This window comes from Amphiura filiformis, chromosome 1 (assembly GCF_039555335.1).
Source record: "Amphiura filiformis chromosome 1, Afil_fr2py, whole genome shotgun sequence".
In the NCBI taxonomy this organism is placed as follows: Eukaryota; Metazoa; Echinodermata; class Ophiuroidea; order Amphilepidida; family Amphiuridae; genus Amphiura; species Amphiura filiformis.
The window spans coordinates 87672751-87691153 of record NC_092628.1 but is presented as its reverse complement, the minus strand read 5'-3'; the positions used below and the strand labels follow the sequence as shown (position 1 = coordinate 87691153).

Below are 18403 nucleotides of genomic sequence, written 5' to 3'. Positions count from 1 at the left end.
AAGGTTTTTTCTGTAAAGCGCATTGAGAAACTGTTTGTTTGTAACGCGCTCTATAAGTGTATATTATTATTATTTTGCTTTCTAAACCACAGGTCCTCATCTAAATTCCTTTAGGTGCCACTTTGAAATGTAGAGAATTCTAAAATACTACTATATACATGAGAGGGGAGGGGATTGACTAATGGTTGAAGTTCATAGGCTCACCTTGAAGCTCCTGGATTTCAGCCTTTTTATAATGGTTTAGGAGGATGGCTCTCTTGGACATGATTTCTTGTTTAATCAAGATACAAAAACATGTTTCCCCCTGCTAGCCGCAGTGCACCATTTGGAATGCGACTCCGCACCACAAATGGCATGCGCACCGCCAGTTATAGATCCCTGGTCTAAACCAGGTTTAATTTTAATTGCAAGTATGGATTTTGGGAGAGAGTTACAGTAGGGTGTCAAAAGTATCTATCTGTACAGGGTTAACAAAATATTGATTCTATTTATAGATACTGAGCCAATGGAAGTAGATGACAAAGGAGATGCTATGACATCGCATCTAGTATCTCACTCAGATCTCCTTGGTGATGTGGCTACCATGGCAACGGGTGATCCTACATTAGTTATCCACATATCATCAGAGGTGCTACAACATTTATCCAAACTAAGTAAAGGTAAGCTGTTTGTCTAATATTTCAGAAGTTTGATATGAATGGAGTGATTTCTTGATTAATGGTGACATAAAATGTGTAAGATTTGACCCAGTTTTAATCAACTTCATTCACCATCATCTAGGAAAATAAAACCTTGGTAGATATTTTTTACCATGTTGAGATTGTAGATACAATGTCAGCTGCTGATTTTTAAAAAAATGGACACATTTCCTGTATGCATTGAAAATGTGTCATGTTGCAATACATTCAGTTGATCCACTGTGGTAGCCTCTGAGAGTGTAGCCACATTCGACCAATCCATTGGTATCAATGGACCGACCGTTAGTCTGTACTGATATTTCTTTATGTTATATGTTGTAAATAACAATGGATTCAATCAATTTTCTAGAGATAGTTCTAATGTGTTGTTATATACCGACAGGTTCACTAGGTAATCACTCTGAGGCATTAGCGACAGGGCAATGTCTGCTGAGGATAGTTCAGAAGAACAGCAACACCAAGACATGTTTACAGTACTTTCACAATACTCTCCTGCCATCCTTGCTTAGAATACCTATCTCTGTTGCTATGGAGATCAGTGATGCCTCAAATGGGTTACTCTGCCAAGAAGATGTTCTCAGATGTATTGCCAGTGTTATAAGAAATTTAGCCCAAACCTTAAATTCCAGGTATGTATTGCATAATGTAACATAGTGACTGTCATAATTTCTCAGTTTTGTCAAAGAAATGTGAGATGCTTGTGTAAAGTAACTGAGAGTGTCCTAACTAAGACTGGGATTTGCAGGTAATTTTGTGCCTGGGTACCCTATGCAATTTACAGGTGGGTATGGCCAAGAATCAAGAGAAGTGCCAAATTTTCACCTTTAAATTTTTATAAAATGGTCTTCAAACAGTTGTGTGTGAATAGGAATGATATAGTGCAAATAAATACCTGCAAAATAATTAATGCAAACCTTGCAATTGGATTTTGTGGCTGGGGATCAAGTTTATCAACTCATTGGTGCCATTGAACTTTTCAGGTAAACTGGGTCAGACAAGGCTTTTGAACATATGAAATAATGACCTTCAGGTACCCCGCACAAGACATTCAGATCAGGTACTTTAGGGACAGACGGGTACCTGAGATGGAGCCCGCCCGAATATCCCAGACTTAGTTGTAACAAAACAGACCCAAGGAATGTGTTTGTATTTTATACATGTTAATTTAGGTCAATTTATGATTTCTTTCATTTGTTTGTAAAAAGAAAAACCTATATTTGATAATGGACTGAATATTGTTCAAAAATATTGTATGTTGTGTGTAATAGGTATGCACAGAATCTGTATTACCATTCTTGTGCAAAACCGTGTTAGTTAAAATAAGAAATAAAATGTTAATGAAGAGTTTTCTTGTCGTTTTCTTGTCACTAACATTAGAATTAGAAATGGACTAACCTTATCTAGATAATGTTGTTTCTTTATCAGTTATGATGTATCTAGTCTTCTCCAGCAATTCCAGGTGCCAGGAAAACTAGAATGTTTAAAGGTAATAGTACTTTAGTCCTCCACAGCAGCATCCATACGACATGACAAATATTGGATTTCATTTCAAAAATGATTCTAAGTTGTTTTCAAATTTATATCATAGAATGAGGAAACAATTAAACTGGGAGATACTTATGAGATGAGATAAGTTATGAGAAGTGTTTGTAAGACATCTCTCCACGTATATAAATCCAGGATTTGAAATGGGGACCTTCAGATCACTGAACTGATGCTCTACCAACTGAGTTAATGATTTAGATGGAGAAGAGCAGTGATGTTGTTATCTGTAGGCCTTTATTTCCATACCTTTTAACTTTATTTCTCCATTATGAGATAAGGATTCAATCTTACTATAATTCAGCTAGGGCCAAACAAAAAAAATTGATTTGTCTCATGTCCCATGTGAATTGAAAATATAATGTGGAATGCATTTTTTATTTTGTTTTTTGTAATTTAACAATGTCAATTTAAGGTATTGTATTATATAACAAAAACAATTGGATTTCCCCTGGATTAGCATTTGTCCCTTGCGGACCAACCTGGGTAAATAAACAAACAAATTAAATAGTGTTGTCATACAGCACACCCCCATGTAGGTTATAGTAGGGCCTACAGTATAGTATTGAAATGGCATTTCACCCTACACTACTCCAATTTCATGGGTTTGAAGTATTCATGTTGCATTTAAGCTGTATATAATATATTTTTGAAGTTGCCGATTGGATCCAAAGCAAATTTGAAACTGAACATTAATATTATAGCAGATTTCATTAAAATGAAAACAAAATTCAACTTCTGCAATTTTTCATGAGCAAACGTGCAGCATAAATCTAATGCTTGCGGGGGACATGAGACGAATCTTCTTTTTTTTTTTGGGCCTAGTGTTGTGTGTTTGTATGTATGTCCATAAAAGGCCTCTCAATTTTGATCCAAATACTTATTCATACTGAAAATTGTGTTCATGACTTTTGGTGGGTTTTGATGTGATGCAATATTGCATCAATAATTCCATGATTTATGAAATGATAAATAAAAAGGATTTGATGATTTGATTCAACAGGTGTCGTCTCCTTGGCCTCATACCCAGCTTGTGATGCTATTATCATCCATCATCTGCTCTCTACCAAGAGATGCTGTCATTCCCAATTGGGAAAACCATGTCAAAGACTTGTTACTGCTAGCTACTCAACACACACATGGAATCACACATGAAGAGGCGGCAAAGTGCTTAGCAGGGTTGCTGAATAAATATAATACAGGTGAGATTGTAACCTGTCATATCTCTGATTAAGAAGTAAATGTATTTATCAATTTGTTTTGCTTTTGTTATTTATTGTCTATTTTACTGTTTTCCATATCGGTATGCAAACTGTACACTAACGGAAAGAAAATATTTCTTGTCACTTCAGCAATCATTTTCTTTTTTATTGATTTCAGGGTCTGAACTTGACAATGTGATAGAGCATGTGAAGCAGGAATTAACTCAATGTGGCAACACTGGCGATGAACAGTCTAAACATAAAGCATTATCAACATGGATTTGGGTAAGATTTTGATACCTTTGTAAGTCAGAAAAACATTGCAGTTGATGGAAATCTAATATCAACTTTAAAAATTTATTTTAAAAGGCAATACCACATGGACATTCTAACAGCATAGTTCCATTTCAATCTGAAAAACTTTTATAATCGATTGTAATCTATTGATACACTCACATAATGGATCAACAAATCAGAATTTAAAAGACCAAGAAATTAGGTATTTATATTGAGCTTTATGCAGTGTTTTCAGTACATATTACATATACCAAAAGAGTGCCAAACAATTATCCATTTTCCTTCTTTGGTGGATGTATTAATATTGGATGCATTTTCTGACTTTGTTGATAGCAATTTTGGTTGAATGAGTTTAGTGAATGTTTAGTCTTTCAAAGTCATAAATCAATGTCATATTAGAAATCACTGCTATCTTTTTAAGGTTAAAGTTAGGATGTGCAAAATTTTGTTTTATGATCAGCAAATCTCACGATATAATTTTTTTTTTTTAACATGCAGGTGACCAAAGCCCTGCTACTTCGATCTCATCCATCATTCAACATCTTCCTTACACATCTTCTCAACCTCCTTGAAGATGAACAGTTGGGACCATTAGCCGCAAACAGCTTCCGTGTAATGCTCTGTGAATATGAAGACATCTTGAATCTATCAATGCATGCTGATATCAAGCTGATGTACAAGCAGAGGCTGTTTCTTCAAACGTTGCCCAAAATTGTTGAAGGATTTAATAAGACTGATGCTGGTAAGGCAGTAAAAAAATAACACCTATTTGTTCAAAAAGAAACTTTAAGTGTCGAGTAGCCAGGGTTTTTACTGGTTCCCCCACCCCCTAAAAAAATTCAGAAGATAATAGAAAGCAAAGAAATAGTACTTGTTGGTATTCATTTGGGAAATGCAGTTTCCTTTGCCATCTAGAAGATATAATATTAAAAACCAGTCTCATGTGAAGCCCCCTACAATGAATGGATAATTAATGAAGTTAATGTAAAAATCAAGTAAAATTGGAATGACATTTCGCAAACTCCCCATCATTTTATCATCTTTTAATCACCCACTTGCCAATCATAAATTTATTATTCTATAACTTGAAATATGGTCATCATACATCAAATTTACGCAACTTTCAAGAAAGAAAGAAAGTTTGACTTCCAGCTACATATCTGGGAGTATTTCTGATATATTAAATTGCCACTGCTCAGCCAGCACTGACAAAAACATTTTTTGGTGATTTATATGCATTTTTTCAAATTTTTGGAGTTATTTGACACTTTAATGCAAAGTCACCAAACCTTGATAATGAAATGATGAGTAAGTTTTTGTGTTTGAACAAATTCTTCAGATGGATGTGATGGGTTATTCCACATATGTGACTCGATCAGGTCCATAGGGGCCAAAGGCGGCAAATTTGAAACTGAGATAAAGGTAAAAATATGGAGTAAAAAAATAAGAAAATACATAAGAAAATATACATCAATAACTTCAGAACCAAGTATGCTAGACCTTTGCTATTTTCAGTTAATGATAGCTTATTGTATGTATAATGTTACAATTACAGTAACTCAATTTTCAAAAATGCCTCCTTTGGCCCCCATGGACCAGATTGTGTCACATATTAAGTTGGGCTAAAGTTGAGCTAATTTGAAACAAGAAAAAAGATACATGGCAAGAGAAAGACTTAGTGTTGATATGTCATTTTTTTTTTTCATTTCAGCTAAGAAGAAGCATTACCTGCAAGCCCTATCCCATCTTTTACACTATGTACCCAGACAGGTGCTACTAAGTGAATTACCTCCCCTCATGCCACTCATGGTACAGTCACTTACTCAAGATGACAGCGCCCTCTATCTGTCTACCTTAGAGACGCTACACTCATTAACAGCAGATGCTCCTGATATTGTGTCGCAGCATGTGGATAGTCTGCTGCCCTCTGTACTAAAGCTTACAGGCTATGAACCTAGTATGGTAAGTGTGTATATGAAATTTAGTAATAGTCTTTGAAATATTCAAGTTGTGATTTTGTGGGTTATAATCACTTTTATTCATGGCATCATGGATAAATAAAAGAAAAATAATTTTGCCAGGAAAATGGCATCTTCAATTTATGTCAAATTTCCATTACTTTTGAAAGCCAGAATTATAATTATAATGTAATTTTTACATGGGTTTGGTTGTTTCTCCCCACACACAGAAAGTCCGTATTGCTGCTTTGAAGAGTATAGGAGCAATGACAAGCCTCCCTCATCATGTTGTAAGTACTGAGCATAGTGGTATGAACTAACTATTGACACATATTTTGTTGGTTATTCATTATGAACACTTTCAAAACATGTCAATACTCTTTTAGGCCATGGGAATGAAAGTTTTAGATTTGCATCCACCGCCCGCATGCTTCAAAACCTACTGCATGAAATTTTTATTATGTAAAAAAAATGTATTAGGCAAAAAAAAAAAAAGGTTTGTCTCAAAGCTCACACAAGATTTGTAAATTTGTGAGATTTGGGAAAAAAAGAAATGCGGAAATTTTTTTTATTTCAAATTTTTTTTTTTTTTTAGTTTTTCCGGAAAAATTCGGCAAAAATCAGATTTTTTTTCTCCAAATAGCATGAAAAAAGTCAGGAATAATAATAATTTTAAAAAATCGCATTTCGCATTTGTTTTCAAACCACTCGTGAGCTTTGAGACAAACCATTATTTTTTTTTGGCCTTATTTCCACAAAACAAGGCTCTGAAACAAAAATTTCAAGTTCTGGATTGACAAGCTGCTTGTGAACACTTTATTTGCGCAATAAATGGCACCTAGGGCCTCCCTAGTACTAGATCGTATTTGTATACCGCTATAATAGCTTCAATCTGTGCACTCATGAATGATACCTCCGTTCAATGCATTTACTTTAAAAATGAATAATGAAAAACGGCTGCATGTGATTTGAAAAAATCATGGACGCAAATCTAAAACATTCATTCCCATGGCCTTAGGGTTCTCTCCCAGAGTAATTGTGAAGAAAAAGTTATTTCAGCATAGATTTGAACTAAAATTACATGTGTGTGTGTTTGTGTGCAATGGTTGTGTATTATGTGAGGTGCGTGTGTGTTTGTTTTAGTGTCACATTTGTCCCAAAAGGCATCTGTGGAATGAGAGATACTCAAAAATAGAAATGAGAAAAGATCATCTATATAATACCAATTCCATGTTACCACCTCTTGTGTGCACAGGAAAATATTAAAACACTTATCCAAATGTTAATGGGATATAGGGTAATAATTGAATTAAAACCCTACTGATTTGACTTGAAACTGTCATTTAAGTAAAATAGAGCACCCTAAAATAAACTGCATGTTATTCCATCAAGCATTACAGGCAATTGCAGGTTAACTTAACTTTCCCCACCTGATTTATTTTGCCCTCCATTCTTTTTGGATTTGGTGGGGAGGTCTTAGAGGGACATAGAACCTGTTCGCTCCAGCTATTCACTTGACTTTTTATTTTAAAAATTGTTCCTTTTATGATATTGTATGTGCAATATAATATTTTTGTCAAAATCAAATTTGTATAAAGCAGTACTCATCAAATTAGATGAGGCTGTTGACAGCTACCTTTAATTGATTATATAAAATCATCCCACTGCATTAGGTTGTATAATTTACATAGGCGCCCTGGAAATTACAATTTTTTTTTATCATGCTAAATCTGCAATATCTACTTTTCAGTCCAGCTGAATATCTTTGGTATTATAATTATTTTCTAATTTTGTGTAATCAGGTATTCCCACATAAGAACAGTGTAATACGAGGTCTAGGGTTGAGACTAGATGACAGGAAACGGTTGGTTAGGAAGCAGGCAGTAGCAGCTAGATCAGAATGGTTAGTATACACTATAAAGTATTATCTGTTCCAGATACCATGTCATCTCATTCATTTCCTTGGACCTATGCATGTCCCGTAAAAACTCGATAGTTAGTTAGCATGTGCTTATGATGGAGCGCTTTTGAAAACATGAAATTGTACCATATTCTGGCGCTTTACTAACTGAGCAAATGGGGTTGAGACACAAATTTTCAGGTTTACTTGTTCATATATAACTATGTGTATTGATGATTTGCTCAAAACCTTTTACACTTTTGTGGATGGGGCTCTTCATGTTTGCATGTTTTAAAAGCCCTCGATAGTAAGCACATTATGCTAACTATCGAGTTTTTACGGTATTGTTAAAGGTAATATTACTCTGCTGTAACACTGGGTATTAGCAAATAAATTCAGCATTGGCCCAAGTTACCCAGGACAATATGCATGAGGTGTCAAAGTAGGTGAAATAGTAGAATATTGTGATCAAAGTGGTGAAAATGGCCTATAGGTGAACATTTCCCTTCTTACAGTACCATACCGTGCTCTTCCTTTCACTGATTTTCAGACAGACCCATATGTGACACGATCTGGTCCATGGGGGCCAAAGGCGACAAATATGAAACTGAGATAAAGGTAAAAATATGGAGTAAAACAATAAGAAAATACATAAGAAAATAGATATCAAAAAACTTAATAACTTTAGAACCAAGTATGCTAGACCTTTGGTGTTTTCAGTAAATGATAGCCTATTGTAAGTAAATGTAATAATTAAAGTGACTCAATTTTCAAAATGCCTCCTTTGCCCCCATGGACCAGATCGTATCACATATTACACCACCAAACTAACATACTCTTGTTCATATTGCCTAAACAAAACATACTTAAAGTCTAAAATTTCACATGAGATTTCATCTGCCACCAAAATCTGCATTTTGATGGGGGTGTTTTCAAGTGTGTGTGAATAGGGGAGGGGAGATGAGCTGTCATTTGGGTCACACACCTTTAGTTCACCATGTTCACATCAACAGTATATCAGGTAGCACCAGATTAATGTTCTAAAAATGTTCAATCTCGATTTTCTCCATTTCCATATTTGGTGAAATTGAAGAGAATATGATGATGCACACAGCAATATGCAGCAGTTGAGAACCATATCTCAACAACCTTTCCATGAACTCGCCAGCTGTGTCACATCCTGTCTAAGAGACATGTCTTATTGGAAATTAGTGGAAATTGTTGGTCATTCAATCTGACAGTGTTGAGTGTTAGCAGGAAATTCTCCAAGGATTTGTGGAATTATAGCATCAAGCTTATATAATACCCAGGGATATAATATAACACAGTAAAAGTTAAACTACATCCCTGGATTATGTCATTAATTGCACAAATTGTTGTGACATAAAAAGACAAAATGTATGATCTTTTAATGAATTTGATTCCTTTTTTTTTAAACCTGAGTTTTTGGCACATTTGTAATTTTTACACATGTCTCAACTTAATTGACATCAGCCAAATAAATTGTGTTTGTAGAACATCAGTACAGTTTTGAAGTAATGTTGTGATTACAACATTAAATCCCCCATAGTTAAGGGCCCAAGATAGTAAGTGGGTCGTCTTTAATGTCACCTTTATATTTCGGCTTAAAATGGACAGAAAGTCTTCCTGATTGTTGTTACTTATACTTCATAATTGTTGGTGCAGAATAAAAATTAAATTTAACTGATATCGTGCATGGTGGCTTAATTAGTATCAATAGCAAAAAAGGTAAAAGAATAAGTAGGTTGGTGTGACATAGAGTGTGAACATACAGGATGGCCCAATAAAAGTTGTACAGATAGGCTGTGTAGATTCATATCAACACATGTTTCTTGATTGTTGGAAACCACAAAAATGGTAGATTAATATAAATAGGGCATACCATAATTCGCTCCAATTCATGTTATTTGGTTACAATATACAAAGGGATGCAGTGGCGTAGCGTGGGTCATCTGATTGGGGGACACTGACAATGATTGGGGGCACGGGTCTGATTGGGGAGGGGGCACAAGCCATTTTTGGCAATGTCTTAGCTTCCTGTATTGCATCAGTGTATAACCAATGCATCAGATGCCTTGGCTTTTGCTCATCTGGAACACACATGTGTGAACATATTTTGGTGCAAAAATACCATACCCCCATTTTGTGTGTGAATTTACTTTGGCCTTGAAAACTTTTTTTCTTGAAATCACAGTGATTGTACAATTCATCAAGCCTTTTTACAGCCAAACGCAGAGTAGTACATGTGAAGAAAACACAGAAACCCTTCCAAGTTGTTATAGTTTCTTTGATCTGCGTGTGCACATGTTGCTTAGAGCGTAGGCATCAGAGTAACATAAACACAATCAGGAAGAGGCTGCTTTCAAAGAAAAGTGAAGCGGGTTGCCAAGTAGGCTAATAGATGATAACAGATAATGTTGGAACTGCTTCTGATGTACTCACAGAGTACTGAAAGTGTTCTGATTTTTTTTCTTTAAGAATTTTTATTGGAAAATCAATCTAGGTAAAATGGTAATTTGGTCCTTATTACCTTATTATTTGTATTTCCCATGATTGGTAATAAAAATGATTTGGAATGTAGAATTGTAAACATTTGCTGCATAATTTAGTGCTAGCTGTGGTTAAAATGGTCCATATTTAATGACACTTTTATTGTAAGCTCCTGATTTGGTTGAATTTAGGATCTTTTTGTAAATTCACAAAAGATAAAAACTTACTATACCAACTGATATTTAGAGTACCAATAACACCTCATTCTAGCCAATGTGAATTTTATGCAATAGAAGCAATCTGCTAGGCTGCAACAAACATGATTGAACATAATATTTGATAGTCCATGTACTCAGTACTTGTGACTTGTCAAAAGTGTTTTTCTGGAGATCCTAAGGTCGCCAGTTTGAATCTGGCTGAGTATATCTTGGGTTTATTTGCCCACTATTTTGTCAGATCTGTGCAGCGGCCACTCTGTCGAAGATAAAACTGGTACATCCTAATCAGTAATCGATCTTGATACTTAGTTAAATATAGCACCTCATTCTAAATTCACCAAAAAAAAGATAGTTTGCTTGTCCTCCGCAACTTTTTCAGAATTGGGTTCGGTCGGTCAGGATTATTTAAAAAAAAATTATGGGTCATAGCCAAAACATGACTGTATGCCTTTAATTAGCGTAATAAATAGCCCAAATAGTTGTGAATTGGGATATTTCTCTACTGTATACCACTTCATTCATGTTTTTAAGTTTAGAAGTGTGTAGAAACTAAAAAAAAAACCTTTTCAGGATGTTTTGAATTTTGAAAGAAAAAAATACTTTTTCTGAAATTTCCAAAATTAGAGTCAGTATTCATTTGTATCTAGTGAAACAAAAAAACACCTTTTTTCCCAGATTAAGGTCGGTTGGAAGAGCACAAACAAACAACTTTTTTGGCCTAATCCTAAAGGGCCTTCAAAAATAAAAGGAATTCAAAATACTCTAAAGCATGTGAAGAGATTCATCAGGTTTGTAGATAATTATAATTTGGAGTTTTCATATTACAAAACCAAACTTTTGAACACTGACCTGACAGTTTCGTATGTCTTGGACGACATACTTCCTCAGAGTGATTGGTATCCCATCATCATCTTAGCTGCTGGTAACACAGCTCCATCCCCAGGGGGCGTGGTCTTGAGGAGAGGGTCATACACGTGACTGAGATGATAGGCCCCCTCGTCTCTGTTCATGACGGCAGGACCTCTCTTGCGAATCCATATTGATTCTCTGATGAAGCGAGTACTCGCATCACACTCCTTCTGTAACACTTTTGTATCGTCCCAGTTTATTAAATGATTCTGTTGAATCATGCTAAATTATACTCTAAAGCATGATATTTTCGCAGCATTAAAATTTCTTATTTGGGAGAGAACTTGTGTTTCTGTGACATGAACTCAGTTATTTGCACGTATGAACATTTTGGTAATCAACTGCACTTACAAAATCCACGAAATTTCATGCCCAGAAACATATCATGCTTTACAGTAGTGCCATAATTATAGTGAATAGGTCTTGCAGATCTTGAGGTATGTGTACACTCAAAATAGGGAACACCATTTTGCACTTTTTTGCCTTAATTCAAGAACTTCTGTATTGGAATTTCTTGACAATGCATTCTGGTAGATGCACATGGCAGCTGCTATTTTCCAACTGATTTGTCAAAATACTATCGAAAAAGGACTGGACACTTTAATGCATCCTCAAACTCAAAGAAGTAATAAATGGGCATTGTTGTATTTTATCAGTAAATATTTCCTTTATTTTCCTTCTTTGCAGGTTTCTTTTAGGAACATCTGGAAAGTGAGATAAGACGCTAGTCTGGTTGATATCCTCAGGTTAGACATATTATGAGCAGGTATTGATATATATGGAAAATGAAAAGAGAAAAAACCGGTGGACTTGGTCCACAAAAAATGGTGGACTTGGTCTGAACAATTAATGCTTAGCGGTTATTCAGAGAATACAAGTGTAGAGTAATCAGTGGCGGTCCCATGGGGAAAATGCCCCCATCAGAGATCTTGTCTCCCCCCCCCCCTGAAAATTTACAATTTTAGCTGCAATTTTGTGGAAATTTCAGAATTTATGACCCCCTTGAAATTCACTTTGCCCTCTGCAATTCTCCCCCACCAAAAAAAATACTGGTGCCACCACTGATTGTAATAGACTATAGTTTTCATCACGGTTCTTCAGCGGTCTGCCAATTTGGCGCTGTTTATGGCATATATGAAAGTGGGGCTCTGATTGCCAAATTGAATCACATCATCATCACATCGGCACCTCATTCGCTGGCCAAGCTGTGTAGCAACAGATGACCTAGTTCTTTTTACGCGATAATCAGACAGAGCAGATGGACACCGCTGAAGGAATTTGCTGAATAGTATAGACACACAATTAAAAAAACAAAAACAATTTTGCTCATTAGCATACCAAATTATCTGTCTGGTCATATAAGGATCATAAAAATATAAATTTTGTGTGTGTATGACCTGTGGTTGTGGAGTTATGTGCCAAAAAGTGTCAAAGGTCAATTTTCAAGTTGTGCAGGGGTCAAAAATTAAAGTTGCTCCGATTTTCTTGAAACTTATACCAAATTGTTTGTCTAGCAGTGAGGAAAGGTTACAGGTCTATTGTTCTAATGGCAATTGTCCTGTTAAATCCGTTTATTAGCTCTACTAAAGTAACTATTCATCACATACAGTGGAAACTTTCTTTTAAATGGAAGAGCCCATTGCAGTTTTGCTATTGCAGTGGCCTAGCTAGGAGTTGTGGCGCCCAGGGCTAAGGATACATAATGGTGCCCCCTCCGCAATTCTTGAAACAAATTTGCACAAATATGGCCTAAATACTAATTAATTTTGGTTATAATGAAGTTGAATATTGGTCTTAAATTTATCTTTCAAATGATTTTGTGCAGTGGCGCAGAATCGATGCCACTGCAACCATTCTTTTATGTTTTGTAGTTGTAAGATTAGGTTGAGATATGGTAATTTCTAAGCATTTTCCAAAAACGTTGTGACAGGCCCATTGCATTCTGCAACAAATACCTATACCAATTTGGACTTGGCCCTTGTGTCCTAATTCAATAGGATTTGTGACTTCTGTACCACTGGTATAAGGTCTGTGTATGTAACAAACGGTGAACCATGCCAAAAGGGCTGTAATAATAGGGCAATAGAGCGCCATTGTAGTAAATCCTGCTGGAGATCACCTTTTTGTATTGTTTAGAAACGAACAGCTCCACCCACATGGCCTTCGGCAATAGAAACAAATTAGTTTGATCTTTCGATCAACCATCGATGCATGGTCGATCCTTTTTATTTATGAAATCAATTAATTTACTGTTGTTAATTGTGGTAAAATAGTAATTTGTGCCTGTAGTGATATTGACCAATATAAATTTAGAGTTAATTGATTAGTTGATAGTTCATTAATAACAAGCATCGAAACAGCATCGATGGTGGATCCAAAGATCGAACTAATTTGTTTCTGGTGCCTTATGCGGGCCTTCCATGGCCACGGTGAGCATACTCATTACCTATTCAACTTCACTTTTTTATATGCGCATGTCAAGCTTGGTAGTCACGTCACAGTTTTGCTATTGGAATGTCGCCTTTCATAATTTAGTACTCTCAGGTTAGGCTTAAGTTATAAACAGACATTGGAGTGATACCTGGGTCAGTATGAAGATACAAACCAGTAGTGAGTTAATGTTTTAACATAATGAGATATATGTATTTTTTTCTTTAATGCCAGCATGTTTTTGTGTAACTCAGAGCCCAATGTGCTTAATGAATGCATGACAAATGAAAGGCATTACTTGAAGTGGATGTCAGCAAAGGAGTAGTGGCAGATATTAAGGACCATGCAGACTTTTTAGTGGATGTAGAATATTCGATTTCAATGTAACATGTCTACGTTATTTAATCTATTCCCATTCTATTTCCAGTAATATTTAAGTTATAACGAATGTTTGATGACGTAAAATCGATAATATATTTCTACCAGATATTATATGTAACATATTATTAATTTTATATTCATTATAAACATTCGTTAGAACTTAGAATAGATTAAGTAATGTAGATATGTTATATCAAATATTCTACATCGAATACTCGGAGTCTGTAGTGGCCTTTAAGACTGGCATATGATGGCTGAATAAGTCGATATTTTCTTGTGTGCGTGCAAAAACACCTGTATATCATGTCTTTCACTCCCAACACTTATTTTTTACATGAAACTGGTGATAAACAGTGTTTTTATTGAATTCTGAAACGCATTACTTTGAATTTTTGTCGCCAAAAAATTAATGTTTGAGGTGCAGAATGTTTCATATTTGGAAGAAACAAGTGTACAAAGTTTGGTGCAAAGCCTTTAGTTTAACATAGCATTATGTGCTCAATTGTAAATGGTGTTTTCTTTGATCAATGACCAATTATTGGTCAACCGTCTCTTTTTATGATTGTTGATCACTATCAGCCGATCAGCATGATTTTTAATCAGCCAATTAGCATGATTATTTATCACTTATGCGTATATGCTTGATGCACACTGCACAGCACATAACTTTGAACTATTAGGAAATTGGGTTTAATGAAAAGAAAATACATTAACTTCACTTCTGGGAAAGCGGTGAAAGTCAAAATTCTTTCAAAAAGAGGTATTTATACAAATTTCTTTTATGAAATGCCTTGCTTTCCCAGGCACTAAAACCCTGCGCTGCGCCTATATTACAGTGCCACTTTTTGCATCCAATTTTGCGCAAAATTTGTCGATCCTTCTCCCCAAAAGTCACTGCCCCCTCGATGTAAATTTTCTGGTGCTGCCACTGCCAGAGCCAAAACATGTCTGTGTTGAATTTAATATCCCCTTCGGACACAAAGGAAGATGGCTCGATCAAAAAAATATTTTTTATGCTTATTATAACTATTTTGGATAGTAATTTGTGAAAAACTATAAAAAAAATAATTACCTCATCAATTATGCAAATTAGGGCATATGTACAATTGTACACATTGTGACTAAGTGACGACGTTTACAATGATTTTTTGGATACAATTGTACACATTATGACTAAGTAATGGCAGTAAATCTTGGTAACATGTGTGAAGCAACAAACTTTAACCCTTTGTTTCTTTTTTCTGTTGTCTTCATACGTCCGTATCTGTAGGCTTTTAACTGTCATTAATTTGGTATAAAATGCTAATAAACAGTTCTAGTCTTTGGAGAGACCGAGAAAGACATCACACTTAATAAACTTGATTTCTGAGACTAATTTTGTTACTCCACTCTACACGATCCCATCACCGACCAGTTACTCCTAACTATCTCTGTAATACTAGTAATAGGCCTACAGAGTGGTTTTGCCAAAAATGTATCCAGAGCAAATTATAAACTGAATGGAAGTATTAACAAAAGAGTTAAAAATTACTTATAATGATGTACAAAGTATACTAAATAACTCCTATATATTGATAAGATTAGTCACACTGTGTACAACTGAACACAATATATTTACAAGGTGAGACACACTGTGTACAATTGTACACACCATTTAAAAAAAAAATCTACACCACATATGTTTGAAGCATTTGATCAGAAATAGTGTTCCATGTTTTCTACAGGTCTTACACTAACCCCCTGACTAGAATTTAGCTTGTCTACAAAGATATTTCATATACAATTAAAAAGGGAAAGTACCTGTCTTCTGGCAACGTGCTGTAGTTGGTGATGCCTCTTAGATTATGAAAAATGACATTCAGTTAGGCGAGGGCGCTCTGCACTGGAGGATAGCATATGAATACACAATTGTGCACATGGTGTTTGTTTGCAGTAATAAGCTCTACCTGGTATACAGGGAGCAATAGAAGTCCATGTGTACAATTGTACACAGTATGTACTGAAGGGGATGATGTAAATCATACAGCTGCCTTGCTTATTATATATCACCTTATACATAGAAGCCTATTATATGTTTGTGGTTTTGATAATAAAAGATGATTTTTGTTGATAAAATTATGAAATTTGAAATTGTCAGTATGGAAATGTGAATCATTGTCTCATTTTCTTGTATGCCTTAGGGTAAAGCCAGACGTCCTCCGGGTTGCGGATTTTTTTTTGGCGAAATGGCGGAATTCGGGAAGAAACACGGAAAAGGCAGTTTTGCTTAAAGAGAAAAAAATGAACTGAAAAAAAATTTGAAAAAGCAAAATTAATAAATATTTTTTCAAATTAAATGATAAAATCGGCTTCAAAATTCAACATGATAAAGTGAAACAAGGTTAATAAATTATCACTTCACCCGCATAGGCCTTATATATCGATCTATGACTCTCCAATCAAGGCCACACCTTCATGGGGTGCCTTAATAGTATATAAAATGCTCTAAAAAGGCTTTTTGGCAGGCTAGAGGGAGCAAGCCATTTATTGTTTGCAAGCCAAGAAGTAAATTTTTGGCACACATTCATGGGGTGCCTTAGTATAAAGTGTTCTAAAAAGGCTTTGACAGGCTGAGAGGGGCAAGCATTTTGGCATGCCATTTGGAAATTATACCCCCGGCTCGTAATTATTGCACAGACCTTTGAAGAGGTATAAAACATTACTCCCAGGGGCCCCCCCCCCCGGGTGGCCAAAGTTTTTTTCAATTTTCAGCCCCCACCCCCATGTTGAAAATCATCTTATTGCACCATGGACTTCAAAAGAAATTGATTTGCACATAAGGGGCTGTGCAATAATTAGGCTTATATGTAGGCCTACCCCCAGGGTGGTGAATTGTCAAAGTGAAAGTGGTTTACACTTTTTGGGACAAAAAAGGTCCAAATTTGGGAAAGAAAGTCCATTTTTCACAAAATCGCTCCCCCCACCCTTGGAAAAAAGTCCACTTTTTAAAAATCAGCACCCCCCCAAATGAAATCCTGCGTACGGACCTGTGTTCATAAATATTTTCCTACACCTGGTTCTGGTTCTGGTTAAATACTTCTCAACACTTTCTACAAAGCCAGGCGAGAAGGGTATTGTGCGCAGAACGTCAATGCTTTTGTTTCGAGCTGTGTTTTGGTGGTGTTTTAGGACTTCTTTCTTGAATACTTTGGTTTCTGTAATGTCGATTATGGTTTGAGGAAGCTGATTCCAATCTTTGGTTGTATTGTGGAAGTACGAGTAGGCCTACACCCAGCAGTCTTTCTTGCCTGTTGGTCTTTGAAAAGCTTTTGTATGGAGATTTCTGGAGTGACGTCTGACAGGCTGCAGAAACGTTTGCAACAGAATGGCTGCCTGACCACTGGTGATTTTGTGCATGAGGGTGAGTCTGTCTACTTTGCGTCTGAGTTCTAAAGTGTCCCACTCGAGTTCGGCCATCATGCTTGTTGGACTACTAGTTTTTCTGTAGTCTCTCATAACAAACCTTGCAGCTCTTCTTTGGATGGATTCAAGCTGCTGTTTTAGTTCTCCTGTATGCGGATCCCAAACTGTGGACGAATACTCGAGCTGAGGTCTGACCAAGGCTGTATAAGCCTGAGCTTTTAATTCTTTTGGGCACGATAGGAGCTAGGTTTCTCCTAATGAAGCCCAACTGGCGGTTAGCCTTTGCTGTTATGTTGTTTATGTGTGCATTCCACCTTAGATCACTTGTTATTTCAACACCTAGGTAACTATGACTTTGGGTTTCAGTTAGAACCTCCTTGCCAAGTTTATACTCTGTGATAATTGGGTTTTTTTTATGAGTGATGCATAGCAGAAAGCATTTGCTGGCATTAAATGCCATTTGCCATGTGTTTTGCCACTTTTCAAGTGACTCCATATCTTATTGCAGGATGTGTGTGTCCTTTTTGGTAATTATGGTTTTATATACTACGCAATCGTCCGCAAAAAGACGCACATTTGACTTCAGGGTGGCTGGTAGGTTGTTCAAGTAAAGCAAGAACAACAAGGGACCTACTACCATCCCCTGGGGGACACCTGATTTTACCTCCACCCAGTTTGAGTTCTCACCTGCAATTACCACTCTCTGTTTTCTTTGTAGGACTATAAATAGAAACGGTGCCCAAAATATATGTGCCAAAAATGCTTGCCCCCCCCTTTGATGTGCCAAAAATCGCTTGACCCCCCTTTTGACCTGCAAAAATGCCCCCCATTTTGCCTACCAAAAATCTTTCCCACCCTCACCCCACCCCTATAAATTCACCACCTTAAATATCGACAAAAACTTTGCGTTCCCCCCTCGCGTCCACTCAAAATTTTCGGACCCCTTTGTTTTCCC

General features: G+C 36.0%; 1 protein-coding gene across 1 annotated transcript in view; it reads left to right on the top strand.

The window, feature by feature from the left end:
• The window catches only part of LOC140156134 (MMS19 nucleotide excision repair protein homolog), a 29630-nt gene extending 17595 nt beyond the window's left edge, over nt 1–12035 (top strand). Inside the window, exons 13-22 of the mRNA XM_072179209.1 lie at nt 495–659; nt 1081–1327; nt 2124–2184; nt 3244–3442; nt 3621–3727; nt 4238–4481; nt 5451–5701; nt 5928–5987; nt 7500–7600; nt 11923–12035. Coding sequence (XP_072035310.1) covers nt 495–659; nt 1081–1327; nt 2124–2184; nt 3244–3442; nt 3621–3727; nt 4238–4481; nt 5451–5701; nt 5928–5987; nt 7500–7600; nt 11923–11950 — 1463 coding nt within the window. The 3' untranslated portion in view covers nt 11951–12035. The remainder of the gene's footprint in view (nt 1–494; nt 660–1080; nt 1328–2123; nt 2185–3243; nt 3443–3620; nt 3728–4237; nt 4482–5450; nt 5702–5927; nt 5988–7499; nt 7601–11922) is intronic.
• The last annotated feature ends 6368 nt before the right edge of the window (nt 12036–18403 follow it).